The sequence below is a fragment of the Debaryomyces fabryi genome (genome assembly GCF_001447935.2).
Source record: "Debaryomyces fabryi strain CBS 789 chromosome Unknown contig00042, whole genome shotgun sequence".
NCBI lineage: Eukaryota > Fungi > Ascomycota > Pichiomycetes > Serinales > Debaryomycetaceae > Debaryomyces > Debaryomyces fabryi.
Window position 1 is genome coordinate 1 of NW_015385468.1, and position 20,020 is coordinate 20,020.

Here is a 20,020-nt window from a genome sequence, read left to right on the forward strand (position 1 = left end):
AACTTGAAAAATTTAAAAGCTTGCGTCTGACTGATCCTGTAAATTTACTATGATATTTAATAGCCTAATAAGCAGTACAATTTATTCTACAAGATAATTACTAATGAGTATTTATTAATAAATTAATTAGCATAGCTTAAAATAGTATATAAAGGTATATGTTAGAAGTCATCTATTAATTCCAAGCTTCTATTAAACCATGCATAAATATTAATAATGCAATAAAACTAATGTACAAATGTTAGGATGAAGCTTATAACTCGGAGTTATCGATGAAGAAATAGGTACCGGCTAATTTTTGTTCTTTATCCATTTGGGAATCCAATTTGTTAATTCTTGGTCTGTAAGAATTTGGATCTCTTCTAAATGTAACATTTAAGTTCTTCAAGAATCTATTACAACCAGTTAATAAAGATTCAGGAGCCTTAGCTAAAGCATCCTTCGAAGGTTTACCTTCGAAGACAATAACTCTGTCAGCCAAATAGGTAGCCATAATGAAATCGTGCTCAACAATGAATGCTGTCTTTTTGGAATGAAGGATAAATCTTCTGATAACCTTAGAACAGATAATACGTTGTTCAGAATCTAAGTAAGCGGAAGGTTCATCAATTAAGTAAATATCCGCTGGCATACCCAAGGATAACACAATAGCAACTCTTTGCAATTCACCACCAGATAAGGTTTGGACTTCTTGATCAATAATGTCATCAATCTTTAATGGTTTAACAACATCGGTTTGGAATTGTGGGTGTAAGAATGATGCTCTGATCTTCTTGAAAAATAATTGTCTGACAGTACCTGGGAATTTTGGAGCAATCTTTTGTGGTTTCATAGACACATTCAACTTAGGAATTTGTAAGCCATTGTCTGGTTTTATAGCACCGGCTAATAACTTACAGAAAGTAGTCTTACCAGTACCGTTTTCACCCATCATGACTAAAATTTCAGAATTGGTGAATTCACCACTTTCAACCCTCAAGTGGAAATCACCTTGAGTCTTTTCCATACTTGGATATGATAACGCGTTTGATTTATCTAATTCTAAACCTTCAGCAGCATCAGCCAATTTAAATTGCAAGGATTCAGTTCTGAATCTCATGTTTTCAGTTGGAATATGACCATCAAGGAAAATATTAATACCTTCTCTAACAGATGATGGTAAAGTCACAACACCGTACACCGATGGAACACCATAAAGAATACAGACGAAATCAGATAAATAATCCAAAACAGACAAATCGTGCTCAACACAGATAACGTAACAAGTTGGATGTAATAAAGATCTGATGATTTCAGCAGCTCTCAATCTTTGCTTGACATCCAAATATGAGGAAGGTTCATCGAACATGTAAACGTTGGCCTCTTGAACACAAGTCATACCAAGAGCAAATCTTTGCAATTCACCACCAGATAAATTGGCCACATCTCTATCTAAAACACCTCTCAATTCCAAAATGTTAAGAATGTAGTCCCATTGGTCTTTTCTTTCTAACTTGGCTTGTAAAATACCTTCGACATGCTTGACCTTAGATTTAACTAAAGCTCTTGGAATATTATCCACATATTGTGGTTTAATGATAGCCTTAATGTCATCTTCTAAAACCTTGGTAAAATAATTTTGCAATTCAGACCCTCTGAAATGCTTCAAAATCACTTCCCAGTCAGGAGGATCGTCATATTTTCCCAAGTTTGGCTTTTGTTTACCAGCCAAAATCTTCAAGGCAGTAGACTTACCAATACCGTTAGTACCAACCAACCCAAGAACTTGTCCTGGTCTTGGAGTTGGTAATCTGTGCAACTTGAACGAATTGGCCGAGTATCTGTGGGTGGTTTCTGCCTCTAAGTTGGTAGGCAAATTGATAATATTAATAGCATCGAATGGACACTTCTTCACACAAATACCACAACCAATACATAAATTTTCTGATATAAACGCAATCTTTGAAGTTGGTGTAACTTCAATACATAATTTTCCTGTCTTCACGACTGGACATGCTTTACGACATTCCTGTTTACATTTTTTTGGTTTACACCTATCCGTGGAAACAATCGCAATTCTAGTATTCTTATCACTCATCTTAAATCCTTGTTTCTTGTAATATGTAGATGTTTACTAAGTCTTAATATTCAGTTTTTCAAATTTTTTTCAATGAGAGTAAATTGAAAAAAAAAAAAGTTCCACAAAGCCGCTGATTTTGTTAGTGACGTAATATACGCGGCTCGGTAGAATTTCAGTGCAAATCCTCCATTTCCTCTAAGTAAATATAGGTACATTACTAAACTCGCGCATTCTATTGGTCGAATCCACATACAGCTGGAATCGCTACCAGGATAGCACCAAAAAACTGATTCTTTTCTAGAGACCTACTTCTTGATCCTCGTACACCTGTGGGAATGACTAGGTCACTATACACATTACACGTAGAGATTGATAACACACGTATTATATCCGGGTAAGAGACCAATACAAAAGTCGTGCAACGGTAAAAACGAGGACGAAATCTCGATCAATCAGACTCGCCCTTGTTGAAGAAATTAATTATTCTCTATAATACTGCATTTTTAAGTAAACAATTGGAAAAAATTCGGTTTTACATCTAAGTAATACATTGCTTATCAAGAGAAAAGCTACGGAATAAGTAAAGATGGCTTAGTACGAGAAGGATTTGGCTAAACCATATTTAAGGACGCGCTAAACATTGGATGAAAAATAGCCGCTGACTCAAGGTGGTCGTGAGACCCATATTGGAAGATCCTGGGGTTAACTTTCGTATTTATGCAATTGGCGTATTGTATTTGAATTTTTGAAACACGGTTCATTACAATACATTGCCTTTAAGAGGTGCCTGGAGTTTTCTTGATGGGAAGGGCCTAATTGCATAGTTTTGGACCAAGGATTTTGGCGGAATATAAGGGACAGTATTTCACAAGCACGCCGCAAATGATGGTGGGATTGTAAATCGTGTTGCTAATCATCCGAAGATGGTCCGTGGGTCCGCAGGGGGACCAGCAAACAAACTGGAGATAGTATCGAGCTAGTCCTAAAGCTTGTATCGGATATTGAAAAGGACGATTGGCTGCAAATGTCTAGATACAAACGGATTCTGGGATAATTTTCAATAGACGAAAAGGCTGAAGTGACATAGACGCTTTCACATGGAGACTCAAAGTGTCCAGTTGTGATGTTTATTTTAGGGATAACATGGATAATGTTTTCCAGATGTATAGAATAATTTAGAGATACTGAATAAACGACTATATATTGGTCAGAATGATATATAGTAGACGAAGTGTAGGAAAATGCAATTTTAAGCCCAATGAAAGGCGTACTAATTATTGAGTCTACGGTAGAAATTAATTTTTTAATCGTCGTCGTCGGCGGTTCTCCCGCAAAATTGATTTTATATTAATCTTTTCTTCGTCAAGGCTGCACAATTTTTAAACTATATTAAAGGTAGTTATTGTATCTTGGGAAGATTTGAGTTGATCCAGAAGCAACAAATTTAATAGTTCGGTAAACTGTATTGACGTTAAGAGTGGTACTAATTTGCAAAAAAGAGCAGAATTGGTGGGTACTTGATTTCACACAGAATTTGTAGATAACGAATACTACGAAGAGATAGGATCCTTATAAGTAATAACCTGACATCAGATTAGATCAATCGAATATAATAGAACATTATATTGGCCTTTCATTTTGCATTTGAAGAATTTCCCGGTGTATTTTAATTTTTCACTATTTGCATAATTTATAAAAGATGGTCAAACCTTTAATTCCAGAAGATGCTTCGCTCAACCCAGAACTATATGGATTGAGACGATCACACAGAGAGAGACGTGGACCGGCCATAGTAGAAAGTGATATCAGCGACGAAGAAGATATTTCTGACAAGCCTTCACGTAAGAAGAAGTCTGCCTATAACGATGAAGATGGATTTGAAGATGGATTTGATGAAGAAGACGATGAAGATGAAGATGACGATGAAGACGATGAGTTTCTTGTTAGTACGAAAAAGAGAAAGTCTAATGGTAAGACATCAAAGTCTACAAAGAAGAGGAGTAATACCCCATCTATGGCAGAAATAAGGTTCTCCTCAAGAAACAGTAAACAAGTCAATTATACCGTCGATTATGACGATGATGATGCTGATTTACTTGAGAGCGAACCAGAATTTGATCACGACGAAGAAGATGACGAAGCTAACGGTGACTATTATTATTATCAACAGGCAGCTGAAGCTGAAGACGAAAGAGGAATAGATCAGGTTATGGATCACAAAATAAATGAAGATAATGCCGAATTAACCAATGAACCCAAATTAGATTATTTATTTAAAATTAAATGGTCTGATGCATCTCATTTACATAATACATGGGAATCATGGTCCAACTTGAAGGATTTCAAAGGATTTAGAAAGCTTGATAACTACATCAAGCAATTTATAATTATGGATCAAGAAATTCGTAATGATCCGTTAACAACAAAGGAAGATATAGAGGCTATGGATATTGATCTTGAAAGAAGACGTGACGAACAAGATGAATATACTCAAGTGGAGAGAATTGTCGACAGTGAAAGAGTCGAAATAGATGGCGAGAGCCAATTACAATATTATTGTAAATGGAAGAGACTTTATTATGACGAATGTTCATGGGAGAATGCTGAGGAGATTGCTAAAATTGCTCCTGAACAAGTAACAAAGTATCAACAGAGATTGAAATCAAAGATCTTGCCTAATTTATCTGCAAACTATCCCTTAAACCAAAGACCTAGATTTGAAAAATTGGTAAAGCAACCTTTATTTATTAAAAATGGTGAATTAAGAGATTTCCAATTGACAGGTTTGAATTGGATGGCGTTCTTGTGGTCAAGAAATGAAAATGGTATCTTAGCAGATGAAATGGGGTTAGGTAAAACTGTTCAAACAGTTTCATTTTTATCCTGGTTAATTTATGCCAGAAGACAAAATGGACCTCATTTAGTTGTTGTTCCGTTATCGACAATCCCCGCATGGCAAGAAACGTTTGAAAAATGGTCCCCTGATGTCAACTGTATTTATTACTTAGGTAATACTGAATCAAGACGAAATTTGAGAAATTACGAATTTTACCAAGGTAATAACAAACCAAAATTTAACATTTTGTTGACTACATACGAATACATCTTGAAGGACAGAAATGAATTGGGAGCAATCAAATGGCAATTTTTGGCTGTTGATGAAGCCCATAGATTGAAAAACGCTGAATCTTCTTTGTATGAGTCGTTAAAGCTGTTCAAAGTTACAAATAGACTTTTAATTACTGGTACACCTTTGCAAAATAATATCAAAGAATTGGCGGCCTTATGTAACTTTTTGATGCCGGGAAAATTCAATATCGAACAAGAGATTGATTTTGAATTTCCTGACGATCAACAAGAACAATACATTAAGGATTTGCAGAAGAAAATTCAACCTTTTATTTTGAGAAGATTGAAGAAGGATGTGGAGAAATCCCTTCCATCGAAGACTGAAAGAATTTTGAGAGTTGAATTGTCTGATTTGCAAACCGATTACTACAAAAATATCATCACTAAGAATTACTCAGCGTTAAATGCTGGTAACAAAGGGTCACAAATTTCATTGTTAAATGTCATGAGTGAATTGAAAAAAGCATCTAACCATCCATACTTATTTGATGGGGCAGAAGAAAGGGCATTGGCGAAGGCAAACTCAAATACAAGAGATAATGTTCTTCGTGGTATTATTATGTCATCTGGTAAGATGGTATTACTTGAGCAGTTGTTAACCAGATTGAAAAAAGAAGGCCATAGAGTTTTGATTTTCAGTCAAATGGTTAGGATGCTTGATATTTTGGGTGATTATTTATCTATAAAGGGTTATCAATTTCAAAGATTAGATGGTGGGATACCTTCTTCACAGAGAAGAATATCTATTGATCACTTCAATGCTCCTGAGTCAAAGGATTTCGTTTTCCTCTTATCCACAAGAGCTGGTGGGTTAGGTATCAATTTGATGACAGCTGATACTGTCATTATCTTCGATTCTGATTGGAATCCACAAGCTGATTTACAAGCAATGGCAAGAGCTCACAGAATCGGTCAAAAGAATCATGTTTCTGTGTATCGATTTGTTAGTAAAGATACCGTCGAAGAAGAAATTTTAGAAAGGGCAAGGAAGAAGATGATTTTAGAATACGCAATTATTTCATTAGGTATTACAGACCCAAGCTCGAAAAGGAGTAAAACTGAACCATCAGCTAATGAATTAACTCAAATCTTGAAGTTCGGTGCTGGTAATATGTTTAGAGAAAATGATAACCAAAAGAAATTAGAAGACTTGAATTTGGATGAAGTTTTGAATCATGCAGAAGACCATGTTACAACACCTGATTTAGGTGAATCTAACTTAGGTTCTGAAGAATTTTTGAAACAGTTCGAGGTTACAGACTATAAAGCAGACATAGAATGGGATGATATTATCCCTCAAGAAGAATTATCTAAATTAAAGGAAGATGAGAAAAAGAAGGCTGACGATGAGTTTCTTCAGGAACAAATTTCCATGTATTCTAGAAGAAAGGCAGCAGTTAGAAGATTACAAGATGGGTCCGAGAATGTTAGTGAAGACGATGTGGCTGATTCAGATAACCAAAGAAAAGCTAGAAAACGGAATGATGAAAACTACCAATTGTCTGAGAAGGAAATTAGAGGTATTTATAGGTCTATCTTGAAACTCGGAGACTTAACAGGAAAGTGGGAACAATTAGTAGAAGACGGTAGTATTTCTAATAAGAACCCAGTGTTAATAAAACATGCATATAATGAGATCATTAACATATCTAAACAATTGGTGAAAGAAGAAGAGGCAAGAAGAACAAAGGTGTTAGCCGAATTAGAGAGAAAGGCTATGGAACTGAAGGACAAGAATGTTGTGACTGTCGATGGATCCAGTCCGATGGCTTTGTGGGTTGCTAAGAAGAAAGAAAAGAGAGCTGTGCTATTCGAATACCAAGGAGTTAAAAATATTAATGCCGAATTAGTTTTGGCTAGGCCTCAGGATATGAAGCTACTCGAAAGTTTGATACCAAAGGAGAACCCAACTAATTTTGAAATTCCAAAGCCACCCAAACAAGTATCATCCTGGAACTGTGAATGGAGCACAAAGGATGATTCCATGCTATTGGTCGGTGTCTACAAATTTGGTTATGGATCGTGGGTACAGATCAGAGATGATCCGGTATTGGGATTGCAGAATAAGTTGTTCCTCGAAAGCGCTAACAGTAAGGAAAGCAAAGATGATAAGTCGAGCAAGAGGGTTCCCGGTGCAGTTCATCTCGGTAGAAGAGTGGATTACTTATTCACACTCTTGAAGGAAGGAGATGAAATTCCCAACGGAAACGCATCCAACAACACCACTACCAAGAAGAAGGTCAGAAGGGTCAAAAATGAAACCCCCACCCCCGCAGTCAAAAAGAAGCCTTCGAAGTCTCAATCTCCAGAGGTCAACAAGAAGCCAAAACACAAGAAATTATTGCCAAAGGACTCCCCAGCATCTTCTTCCGCAAACTCTCCAAAAGACCCTAATGGCCATGCTCACCCCCACGTGAAGGAAGAACCACACATCGAAAACGACTTGGAATACGGAAGTATGGATGAAGCCGAATGCAAAAACACATTGAAACCCGTTTCCAAATCTCTTATGAGATTACACAAGGGAAATAAGGGTTTCGAGAAAGCCGAATGGGCCAATATCTTGAGAAAAGAGTTGTTGACTATTGGTGATTTCATAGACCAGACTACTGGCTCCAAGGATGCCAAGGATGATAACCTGGACAAGTTGAAGAAACATTTATGGTCTTACGCAAGTCTTTACTGGCCTGCAAAAGTACCAAGTAAAAAGATCAATGATATGTATAATAGAGTTAAGGTCCAAGTAAGAGCCCCTAAAAAACCTAAGAACTCTTAGCACCTGTACGCTTCATATTGATATTTAATTATTGTATAATTATAATATGTATTTGATAGTAACCTATTGTAGTGTAGCTGATCCCGTATATTCAACCGGGTAACTTCATCATAGAAAATGAAATCAAAAAATCTAAAAAAAAAAAAAATCTTTTTGTGTAATTAATTTTGAAACCACAAAAATTTTCCATCTCAAGATAGAAGAGAAAAGATTTCAGAGTTCCTTGTCAAAGTAAATTATCAAGAGGTTTAACAAAGACGATAGTCATAACTATATATCTTTTAAATCTAATTTACCCATTTCTTTATTTATTTTCATAATAAATTGAAATACCAATTCTTTTAATAAAAAAAAAAGTAAAAAAAAAAAATGTCTGCCGCCGAAGCTAACCAAGTTCAAGAATCATTGGAAAAGTTGAATCTTGATTCTGCTCCAGTTGAATCCACTGAGGAAACACAACAAGCTGCTAGTGGTGAAACCGAAGAAACTACTGACTCTGCTCAAGTTTCCGACACTTCTGCTTCCTTATACGTTGGGGAATTGAATCCATCAGTTAACGAAGCATTATTATTCGAAATCTTCTCCCCAATCGGACAAGTTGCCTCCATTAGAGTTTGTCGTGATGCTGTTACCAAGAAATCATTAGGTTACGCTTACGTCAACTTCCACAAGTTTGAAGATGGAGAAAAGGCCATCGAAGACTTAAACTATTCTCTTATCGAAGGCCGTCCATGTCGTATTATGTGGTCACAAAGAGACCCATCCTTAAGAAGAAACGGTGACGGTAACATTTTCATCAAGAACTTACATCCAGCTATCGACAACAAGGCTTTACACGATACCTTCACTGCCTTCGGTAAGATTTTATCCTGTAAGGTTGCCACTGACGACATGGGTATTTCCAAATGTTTCGGTTTCGTCCACTACGAAACTGCTGAAGCCGCTGAAGCTGCCATTGAAAACGTCAATGGTATGTTATTAAACGACCGTGAAGTTTACGTCGGTAAGCACATCAGTAAGAAGGACCGTGAATCTAAATTCGAAGAAATGAAGGCTAACTTCACCAATGTTTACGCTAAGAACATCGATTTAGAATTCTCTGAAGAAGAATTCAAGAAATTATTCGAAGCTTACGGTAAAATCACTTCCATCTACCTTGAAAAGGACCACGAAGGTAAGTCCAAGGGTTTCGGTTTCGTTAACTTCGAAAACCATGAATCTGCAGTTAAGGCTGTTGAAGAATTAAACGATAAGGAAATCAACGGTCAAAAGATTTACGTTGGTAGAGCCCAAAAGAAGAGAGAAAGATTAGAAGAATTAAAGAAACAATACGAAAACACCAGATTAGAAAAATTATCCAAATATCAAGGTGTTAATTTATTTATTAAGAACTTGGATGACTCCATTGATTCCGAAAAATTAGAAGAAGAATTCAAGCCATTCGGTAGCATCACTTCTGCCAGAGTCATGGTTGATGAAACTGGCAAATCTAAGGGTTTCGGTTTCGTTTGTTTCTCTTCTCCAGAAGAAGCCACCAAGGCTATTACTGAAATGAACCAAAGAATGATCTACGGTAAGCCATTATACGTTGCTTTAGCTCAACGTAAAGATGTTAGACGTTCTCAATTAGAACAACAAATTCAAGCTAGAAACCAAATGAGAATGCAAAATGCTGCCGCCACCGGTGGTATTCCAGGCCAATTCATTCCACCAATGTTCTACGGTCAACAACCAGGTTTCTTCCCACCAAACGGTAGAGGTAACGGTCCTTTCCCAGGTCCAAACCCACAAATGATGATGCCAAGAGGTCAAATTCCACCACCTCAAGGTCAATGGCCAAGACCAGGTCCAAACGGCCAACCAGTCCCAGTCTACGGTATGCCACCAGTATACGGTGGTGACTTCAACAACGGTGCCAACGGTGGCCGTCAACAAAGAGGCTACTACCCTAACAGAAACCAAAACCAAAAGGGTCGTCAACAAAAGGACTTAGCTGCCATCATTGCCAATGCTCCTGCTGACCAACAAAAGAGAATCTTAGGTGAAGAATTATACCCAAAGATTGTCTCTACTGGTAAAGCCCAAGAACCTGAAGCTGCTGGTAAGATCACCGGTATGATGTTAGACTTGGACAACGAAGAAATCTTAGCTTTGTTAGAAGATGATGAATTATTTAACACTCACTTCGAAGATGCTTTGACCGCTTTTGAAGAATACAAGAAATCTTCTGAAGCCGCCGCTGCTGCTCCTGAAAACTAAGCTTACTTTAGTTAGGCTATTAGTTATTTTTTTCTTACTTTTTTGCAAAAGATGAAAAGAATTGTATTCTATTTTTGAAAGTATATAATGTAATAGTTATTTTTTGGTAAATGGGTTAATGGATTTATTATATATAACAAAAAAAAATAGGAAAAAAATTGAATAATAATTGTTTGAAATCGATTTAGAATGTAGAATGTGAACCAACGTTACGACTTTGATAAGTGATCTGTGATACGATTAAGGAAAAAGTTGATAACAGCAGTATTGGCTAATTCGTGTGAAATTTAGTATGTAGAATTTCGCGTGATTTAGATTGCTAAGTACTAAATAATTAGGACAGCATAGTGAAAAATACGTCCTCTTTATTTACTTATATTGTACAAGAAGCCATAATTATTGAAGGATTATCAAGCTAGCTACTCGGATTAATCCTATCAATATGAACAGCACTTTGAATGAATTTGAAAACCTTTCAGCATTTCCATCCGATGGGAAAACGGTATCCCCAAAGGATTATGCCAATAATGATAAGCTAAAATTGAGTGGTCGGATCATTAATGTGATGACACTGTTACCAACACAAATAGTTAAGAAGGCAGATAAATCTGGAAATGAAAATTGGGACGTAGAGCCTGTGAGAGGAAATTCTGCCCTTTATTCGTCCCAATTCTTTTTGGCACAGCAGACGGATTGGGAGAGTCATTTAGTTGCATGGACCGGAGAATTAATAAACAAGGCATCGAATTCTAAGAGTATTACAAGTGAAAATATAAAGGAGGATCCATTATATTTGAATAACGAGGATAAAGCGTCGTTGGAAGGAAAAATCAGGGACGCTAATGAATCTGCCCATATACATCCGGTCTGGTTACTAAGGAGAGATCAAGAAAGATGGAGGAATTATGCGGAAAATGTTTTATGGCCTGTTTTTCACTATATTCAAGGTGAACCATCAGATGGTAAGGACGAAGCCAATTCGTGGCATGATTACGTCAAATTTAATGAAGCTTACTGCCAAAAGATTAAGTCGATTTACAAGCCAGGTGATGTTATCTGGATCCATGATTACTACTTGTTATTACTTCCACAGTTATTAAGAATGGAAATTCCTAATGCTATAATTGGTTTGTTTATGCATGCTCCCTTTCCTTCATCAGAATATTTTAGATGTCTTTCAAAAAGATCACATTTGTTAGATGGTATGTTGGGAGCCGATAAGATTGCATTTCAATCCGAAGCATTCCAAAGACATTTTTCATCTTGTTGCACAAGATTATTGGGATGTGAAATTTCTAAAGATAAGCTTATGGCATATGGTTCGGCTATATCCTTAGAAACCTTGCCTATTGGTATTGATACCAAAAAGATTGAATACGATGCATTTTCTTCTGAATCAGGTATTGAACAGAAAGTTCGTGCATTAGGGGAAATCTATGCTGATAAGAAAATCATTGTGGGTAGAGATCGATTAGATACGGTTAGAGGTGTGGTACAAAAATTGCAGGCATTTGAAATGTTCTTGCAAATGTATCCCGAATGGAGAGATAAAGTTGTATTAATTCAAGTTTCAAGTCCTGGATATTCTCATTCAGCGAAGGTTGAGCAAAAGGTCACAGAATTAGTTCAGCATATCAATAATGAATATGGTAATTTAAACTCTACGCCAGTTTTGCATTATCAAAAGAGAATCAACAAGGATGAATATTTGGCTTTATTGAGGGTCGCTGACTTAGCTCTTATTACTTCAGTTAGAGATGGTATGAATACAACTTCTTTGGAATTTGTGATCTGCCAGAAGGAAAATTATTCTCCATTGATTTTGTCAGAATTTACGGGTACTGCTTCTGTTTTGAGTGAAGCCATTTTGGTTAATCCATGGGATTCAGTTGGAATTGCGAAAACGATGAACGATTGCTTCTACATGTCTAAAGATAAGAAGAGGGCTTTAGAAGAAAGATTGTATAAGCAGGTTACGGCAAACACAATTCAAAACTGGACTTCGGATTTTATAACTCATTTAATCGATCATGTTAACAATACGCATCAAACTCATTACACCCCTGCTTTAAATAGACCATTGTTATTGAATAATTATAAGAACTCTCAAAGAAGATTGTTCTTATTTGACTACGATGGGACTTTGACACCAATTGTCAAAGATCCAGCGGCTGCTATTCCTTCATCCAGATTGAATGTTGTATTAGATATTTTATCATCCGATCCTAAAAACCAAGTTTGGGTTATTTCAGGTAGAGATCAAGCATTCTTAGATAAATGGTTAGGATCTAAGAATATTGGTTTGTCTGCAGAACATGGCTGTTTCCTTAAGGATATTGGCTCTAAGGAATGGGCTAATTTGGCTGCATCTTTCGATATGTCATGGCAGGCTAAGGTTGACGAAGTGTTCAAGGAATATACCGAGAAGACACCTGGTTCAAATATCGAACGCAAAAAGGTTGCCTTGACTTGGCATTACCGTAGATCAGATCCAGAGCTAGGAAAATACCAAGCCGAAAAATGCTTAAAATTCTTAAAGGAGACAGTTGGTACTGAATATGATGTTGAAGTTATGCCAGGTAAGGCAAATATTGAAGTTAGACCTAATTTTGTTAACAAGGGTGAAATTGTTAAGAGGTTAGTTCTTAATCCTCATGGTGCTAAGCAATTGCCTCATGTGGTAACGAGCTACAATAAAGATGTTCCAACTGATGAATTACCTGACTTTATTTTATGTCTTGGGGACGATGTTACTGATGAAGATATGTTTAAGTCTTTGAAAGATATTGAAGCAGAGTGGAGCCTGAATAATCACCCAAAGAATCAATACGGATCCCATGGAGTTTATCCTGTTGCAGTAGGGCCTGCCTCGAAGCAAACTATTGCTACCTCACACTTAACAGAACCATCTGAAGTGTTAGAAACCTTGGGTTTATTGTCGGGTGTAGTTTCATTATTTGAAAGTGCAGGTTCAGTCCCTCTAGACGATAGAGGTCACCTTGAAAATAGCGTTTCCTCAAATAAATCAAAATATGCTATCAAAGAAGCAACCCTTAAGAAAGAAACGTCAAGAAATCTGTAATATAGTAGAATATACTTAACTAAATAGTTCTTTTAGATTCTTTTAGAAATTGAAATCCCAACATTTTATCACCTTATCATTTAACCTCGGTTAGACGTATTTTTTCATATAAATGAAGTCATCGCCTGTATTTTACAATTTGATATTTTGGTTCTGTCTATAAAATGATTTTTCCTTGGGGGTTTAGAAGTAACGTTAAAGTACATCAATCGAAAAGTGATAGATCCATTGATTTACCTTTGAGGAGTGGTGAAAAAACTATCAAATATTCAGATTTCATTAATGATGAATTGCCAATTATAGATGAGAATGAGAAATTATGGTTGAACCCACTTTTATTTAATGGATTATTACAAACATTATACTATTCATCTGCTAACTTATCTCATAAATTCCAAGTATACTATGGTAGAGAAATTTTCACGTATGAAGATGGAGGTGTTTGTTCTATCGATCATGTAATCCTGCAACCAGAAAACAAAGAAGAATTCAAAGCTCTTCACGATAAAACCTTACCGGAGGGATGGCCAAAGTTGCACCCTAGATCTAGATATTTTACTGATGAAGAATTAGAACAGATTAGAAACCCCAACGATTCACAATCTACCAAACCAATTTGTGTTATCATACATGGTTTGGCAGGAGGGTCCCATGAACCATTAATTCGTAATTTAGCCGAATATTTGAGTACTGGCAAAAATGAACATAGATGGGATACCTTGGTTATTAATTCTAGAGGATGTTGTCGTACCAAGATCACCAATGGAAAATTGTTCACTGCATTGTCAACTGGTGACATTCACGAAGTTTTGGTCGAATTGAAGAAAAGAAACCCAAACAGACCAATTTACACTGTCGGATTTTCTTTTGGTGCTGCTATCTTGGCCAATTACTTAGCTGAAATAAAAAATGATACCATGATAAGTGCTGCCTGTTTGGTCGGTTGTCCATGGGATTTGGTGGACAGTGCTTACCATATCGAAAATTCTTGGTCTGGTAGCTATCTTTTCAACCCAGCTTTAACCTCATTTTTGAACAAGTTGGTGAAGAATAACTTCACTGAGTTAAACCACCACAACTCAGAGTTATTCAACGAAGAGAACTTAAAGAAAGGTATGAAGCAAACCAAGACCTGGCAATTCGACTCTGTCTACACATGTCACACTATTGGCTATAGCAACCCTTTCGAATATTATAGAGATGCTTCTCCTGTTAACAGAATTCTGAAAATCCACACCCCTACATTAATCTTGAACTCTACAGATGATCCAGCTGTTGGTGTGAGATTACCATGGATGGAAGTCGAAAATAATCCTCACCTTTGTATGGTAGAAACTGATTTAGGTGGACATTTAGGTTATGTTCAATCTTCTGGAAAATTCTGGTGTGTCCAATTAGTAGAAGAATTCTTTGCTAAGTTTGATGAATTAATTGCTTCCTAGACTAAATATAATAAAGATATATATATAGATTATTTTATAAATAGACGAATACATTGATAGATACGCTTAAGCATGCGCTATTGTTAACACCTGAAATTTGCATATCTACATCTCAGCGAAGAAAACCCAAATATGCTAACCGCTATAAAATTTTAGCTCACTACGATTAACTCCATTTAGGCAACATTAAGATAACTTTAGGGTAAGTTTGAGCAATAAAGCCTTTTCGACGGTACTCTAAAGATATTGTACTCTGATAAAATTTTCTGTTCCCTTATCTCATTTGTTTCAAAAAATTAAACGAACAATCGCTTGGAATATAGCAACTTTATATGAACCTTAAATCTGATCATTATAATAGGTTTCTTTTCGTTTTAATCATTTAATATTTGATTAAATATGTTTAAACATAGTAATTTAAACATTGCATTATTTGATATCAAACTACATTCACCACATAAAGATTTGATATTGGTAAAAGGCAATGAAAGTGAATGTGATCCAATACCTTTTGAGGGTAGCGTCAAGTTATCGATACCACAAGACATACATGTTAAGAAGATAAAGCTAAACCTCACGGGGGAGTTTAATGTGGAGTTTTTCGAGAGGATGCCTAGCGGGATGATATCAGATCAAGTTTATGATAAATTGTGCGTCTTGAAAGTTGAATGGAACAACTTGTTGACCAGCGATGAGGGGGGGATCCAGTTCGGTAATTATGGTGATAAATTTGTCAAGATGCATAAGCTTCATGACATTATAAAGAAATCACAGTCTAAGGGTCATGGGGGACACAGACTGACGCTGTCTACATCTTTCACAGATATTCAAGAAGCTGACAGAAGTGGACCTAACTCGCTTGAAAGACCTTCATACTTTAGAACTAAATCGCAGCCTTCATTAGACAAATTTGGTCTGTCGGGATCGTTGGTAAAATTGCCTAGAAGTGGTGTTGATGGTACCCCTTTCAAGCAGTACAAGACATCATCTAATAATGACTACTTGTTACCACAAGGTAATTATCGCTTACCGTTCAAATGCTACTTACCTGCAAATACGCCCGAGACTATAGAAGGGTTGAAATGCTGTAGTCTTTTGTACAAATTAGAGTGTATTATTGAAAGAGGTCGGTTCGAAAAATCCATCCATACAGCGAAACATATCAGAATCCTGAGAACATTGCATCCAGATAATATGAATTTGACAGATACTATTGATATTGATAATAACTGGCCCAATAAAGCTCAGTACAGTGTTGGTCTCAGTAGAAGAGGTATCGCAATCGGTTCGACTATTACTGTTAAGTTAATGGTAATTCCAATTGCAAAAGGTCTAAAGTTGAAGGGTATGAGCGGTGTTATTGTTCAACGCTCACATACAGCGCATAGCCATGGTGTATCTGGGGACTTTGAAGAGCTAATTGGTAAGCAAACTATGCCTATACCTGATCCAGATACATTATCGACCGATAGGTGGGACGTCAAGTCAACCTTCAAAGTTCCATCGTCCTTAAAGGAGCTTACTCAATCGTGTGATTTAAAGAATAACATTATTCAAGTGAAGCATAGATTGAGAATTGCGGTTCAATTAAAAAATCAAGATGGCCATGTCAGTGAATTAAGAGCAAACTTGCCTGTATGCATTTATATTAGTCCCAATACCGGTTATCCCATGGGCAGAAAATTCGAAATATCAACCCAAGGATATCTTACTGCACACGACGAGAAGCAGGATATTTTATTCAGAAAAACAAGGAATGATTCTTCAATCAGTTCGACTCCTCATAGCCCTGAAGCAACATCTACAGATAACGGTGACATCGATGAAATCGATAGTAACGACTTGGATAGAACAGATAACGCACCCCCAATGTACCAACAACATATATTTGATAAAATTTTTGATATATCGTCGCCACAAAGCCCCCTTGAACAGTTGAGAATGCAAAGCAATGATTCTACCCCATTGAATTCTTTGCCAGGATCTATGGTTAATATTACCAGTTATTTCGATATCCCTAAGGGAATAGAAAGCAGCATGTCATCACCAGTGAAGTCTCCTACTTTTGACGTTATGTCTCTATCAAAGGTGCCTTCCTACACTCAAGCGATAGATGATAATGACGATGACGAAAATGAATTGGCTCCTACATACGATGATGAAAATAAAATCACACCGTTTTCTACAACATCAATACCTATTCCAATCAATAATAACTTGAGACATCAAAGCAGGACGAGTTCTCCGATGACAAGCAAGTCATTTTTATCTTTGAATTTACCAAAGTCTCGCCGTGTTTCGCCATCTCATTCGCTTTCTACGTCTCCGCAACCACATACTCCTACGCCAGGATCACCTAATACAACCATACAGAACACCCCGATTAAGTCCCCACATAACATGAAGCTAAACACAAAATTCTTGCATAAAAGGAAGAAATAGAGTATTTTATAGAGAAATATATATATATTATAGTAGATAAGTAGTTTTTTGAATTGCGCACTCCCTTGATATTTACCTGAAAAAATCGTTGAACACGTATAAACTGGTATATATGATTTGCTTTAGCATAACAATTAAGCTAAATCAATAATTATGGCGGAAGTTCCAATTACCACTTCGAATCAAAGGTCTCAAGTGGCTATAAATATAGCTAATTATTTGAAGGATAATAAAATTTTGAAACAAAGAACTGGTTTATTGAATAATTCTGAAGATGTAGAATTTTTCAGATATAAGAGATTGGCCAGAGCGTTATTAAGTGATGACTATAAGAACAAACAAGCAAATCATAAGAATGGATTGATTCCAATTGCTGATGAACAAGAAGCTGCAAAGGTATTCATTACGTTGATCCAAAGTCAATTTGTTATCCCGGTAGAAAAGTTACATTATAATGAAATTAAGCAAACAAACAAGAGCTGGAAGCCAAACAGAACCAAGCCAACGTTAAAACAATCCACAAAGGCTAATATAAAACCAAATGCGTATTTTGTTTGGACGTATAACAAGCCTAACCCATTCATTTTATTATACAGTATTTTATTGATTGTGGGTATATTCACTATCATTTTATTCCCATTATGGCCTAACTTCATGAAGATTGGGGTATGGTACTTATCGATGGGATTACTAGGCTTATTAGGTTTATTCTTCTTGATAGCCATTATTAGGTTAATCATTTACATTATTACATTGCTTGTCTTGCCAAGAGCATTTTGGTTGTACCCTAATTTGTTCGAAGACTGTGGTGTTATCGAAAGTTTCCAACCATTGTACGGCTGGGACGAACCTAAAAAATCCAAGAAGAAGGGCAAGTCCAGTAAATCATCATCCAAGCCTGATGCTGAAACCTCTGGGGCTACTACAGGTGTTAAAGCAACAGAAAACGCCCCAACAAAACGTAAAGTTGTATTAGAAGAAGTTGACGAGTAGATATTTGCTTATCCATAAATATTTATCTAATATATATAATGATTTAAATAGGAACTGACATTAATAAGATTCCAGTATAAGTTATAGTGTATAAAATCGCTCTACGCGATTAAATAAAAAAGTCATTTAATAAGAATATAGCTTAATTGATAAAGAGCAAACGGTTTAAGGACAATGGTAATCATCAATAACTTAACATTTAACCAGGACTACTCGTGTATTTCGGTATCTACCACGAAGTATCATAAGATATTCAATTGTGATCCATTTGGAGAATTCTATTCTTCTTATCAAGGTTCATCTGGTACAAAAGGCGATAAGCAAAAGGATAATGGCAATGAAATTATTATTGACAAAGGAAATGGCAATGAATACAATAAAATAGGAGAGGATTCGCCTACACTGTATTTGAAAATGTTGTTTTCAACTTCACTTACTATTATCATTCCCCAAAATGAATCTGTGGGGAACAGGCTATTAAAGATATATAACTTGAAGCAAAACATGAAGATATGTGAATTGACCTTCCCGTCGCATATAATAGATGTCAAATTGAATAGGAAAAGACTCTGTGTTATATTGGAGAGTGGTCAGATATACATATATGACTTGAGCTGTGTCAGGTTAATAAAAGTATTAGAAATCAGTTCATTTTCTAGCAACGAAGGCGAAGAAGAAACCCACCAGAGACTCTTTGTGGGTGATCTTGGAGCAGATGATACGTCACTATTAGTTTTACCAATTTCAAATATAACAGAACAAACGGACTTATTTAACACCGAAAATGGAGTTAATGTGACAAGGGCCAGCGATTCAAACATTTTAACATCTCTTAAGCCGCTCATTGAATTTACCAAGGAAAAGATCAATAAGGACATCATTACACTAGAAGACTTGAAGAAGGACTCAAATGGGTGGGTATTAATATATGATACCATTAAACTTAAGCCCAGATTAATCTACAAGGCCCACGACTCATCCCTAGCTAAAATTACAATTTCTAACGATAACAAGAAAATAGCTACCGCATCATCAAAGGGGACCATCATAAGAGTGTGTCAATTGGAGTCGTCGGACGATGAGGACGTAACTAGACCTTTCAAGATATCGCAGATAATTAACTTGAGACGGGGCCACAATATAGCCAAGATCAATTGTTTGAGCTTCAGCCTCGACAACATGATCTTGGGATGCGGGTCCGAGTCCAACACAATCCACTTTTTCAGGCTCCTGAAGCAACCGCATGAAAGCTTCGAGTACGAAGAGGATCCTGCCAACGAGAGCGATCCCGAGGACGAAGACAGGTCGTCCGAAGACCTCAACCAGAACTTGGCCAACTTGCTTATCTCCAAGACCCCCGACGCCTCGGCCCCCGAACAGAAAGACCTGGCCAAGGCCTCGTATTTCGATGTCCTAAAGAAGAAGGTCGAGGGCTCATCCAGGTTCATGAACAACCCCTACACCCAGACCATCGTCAAGAACTTGCCCTACAAAAACTACTTCGAAAACCTCATCTGGGAGCCCCCCAGAAGGTCTTTCGCCTACATCAAGCTACCAGAGTACACCCCTCCCCAATTGTTCAATCTCCACCTGTCGAAGAACAAAGTGGCCATTGGCTTCGCTAACACCAACAATACCCACTTGATAATGCTTGCGTCCTATCAAACGGGCCAATTCTACCACTATCAGCTACCAAAGCCCTCTGATCTGCCCGAACCATCCGACCTGCGTCATGAGTGCAATCTAGTCGCCCAGTATAGTCTATTATGATACCATTGAAGCTGTCGAAGCTGAGACCATAAAGGTACTAAATGGCCCTAGAGCTCTATTCTATACTT

The 20,020-nt window shown here is 36.7% G+C and overlaps 8 protein-coding genes across 8 annotated transcripts; 7 read left to right on the forward strand and 1 right to left on the reverse strand.

Moving 5' to 3' along the window:
- Window positions 1-253: 253 nt before the first annotated feature.
- RLI1 (Fe-S cluster-binding ribosome biosynthesis protein) lies at window positions 254-2,077 on the reverse strand (the record flags this gene model as incomplete). The annotated part of the gene is made up of 1 exon (XM_015611236.1): window positions 254-2,077. The coding sequence occupies one exon, from the start codon at window positions 2,075-2,077 to the stop codon at window positions 254-256; it is 1,824 nt and encodes a 607-aa protein (XP_015467900.1).
- Window positions 2,078-3,758: 1,681 nt separating this feature from the next.
- Window positions 3,759-7,964, forward strand: AC631_02407 (chromatin-remodeling ATPase; the record flags this gene model as incomplete). Its single annotated transcript, XM_015611237.1, has 1 exon — window positions 3,759-7,964. One exon carries the CDS (start codon window positions 3,759-3,761, stop codon window positions 7,962-7,964), a length of 4,206 nt encoding a protein of 1,401 aa, XP_015467901.1.
- A 369-nt stretch (window positions 7,965-8,333) lies between these two features.
- Window positions 8,334-10,223, forward strand: AC631_02408 (polyadenylate-binding protein; the record flags this gene model as incomplete). Its single annotated transcript, XM_015611238.1, has 1 exon — window positions 8,334-10,223. The coding sequence occupies one exon, from the start codon at window positions 8,334-8,336 to the stop codon at window positions 10,221-10,223; it is 1,890 nt and encodes a 629-aa protein (XP_015467902.1).
- Window positions 10,224-10,665: 442 nt separating this feature from the next.
- Window positions 10,666-13,305, forward strand: TPS2 (trehalose-phosphatase; the record flags this gene model as incomplete). Its single annotated transcript, XM_015611239.1, has 1 exon — window positions 10,666-13,305. One exon carries the CDS (start codon window positions 10,666-10,668, stop codon window positions 13,303-13,305), a length of 2,640 nt encoding a protein of 879 aa, XP_015467903.1.
- A 164-nt stretch (window positions 13,306-13,469) lies between these two features.
- On the forward strand, window positions 13,470-14,747 carry EHT1 (medium-chain fatty acid ethyl ester synthase/esterase; the record flags this gene model as incomplete). The annotated part of the gene is made up of 1 exon (XM_015611240.1): window positions 13,470-14,747. The coding sequence occupies one exon, from the start codon at window positions 13,470-13,472 to the stop codon at window positions 14,745-14,747; it is 1,278 nt and encodes a 425-aa protein (XP_015467904.1).
- Window positions 14,748-15,146: 399 nt separating this feature from the next.
- Window positions 15,147-17,189, forward strand: AC631_02411 (uncharacterized protein; the record flags this gene model as incomplete). The annotated part of the gene is made up of 1 exon (XM_015611241.1): window positions 15,147-17,189. One exon carries the CDS (start codon window positions 15,147-15,149, stop codon window positions 17,187-17,189), a length of 2,043 nt encoding a protein of 680 aa, XP_015467905.1.
- A 153-nt stretch (window positions 17,190-17,342) lies between these two features.
- On the forward strand, window positions 17,343-18,182 carry SEC62 (Sec63 complex subunit; the record flags this gene model as incomplete). Its single annotated transcript, XM_015611242.1, has 1 exon — window positions 17,343-18,182. The coding sequence occupies one exon, from the start codon at window positions 17,343-17,345 to the stop codon at window positions 18,180-18,182; it is 840 nt and encodes a 279-aa protein (XP_015467906.1).
- Window positions 18,183-18,356: 174 nt separating this feature from the next.
- On the forward strand, window positions 18,357-19,952 carry AC631_02413 (uncharacterized protein; the record flags this gene model as incomplete). The annotated part of the gene is made up of 1 exon (XM_015611243.1): window positions 18,357-19,952. One exon carries the CDS (start codon window positions 18,357-18,359, stop codon window positions 19,950-19,952), a length of 1,596 nt encoding a protein of 531 aa, XP_015467907.1.
- Between the last annotated feature and the right edge of the window lie 68 nt (window positions 19,953-20,020).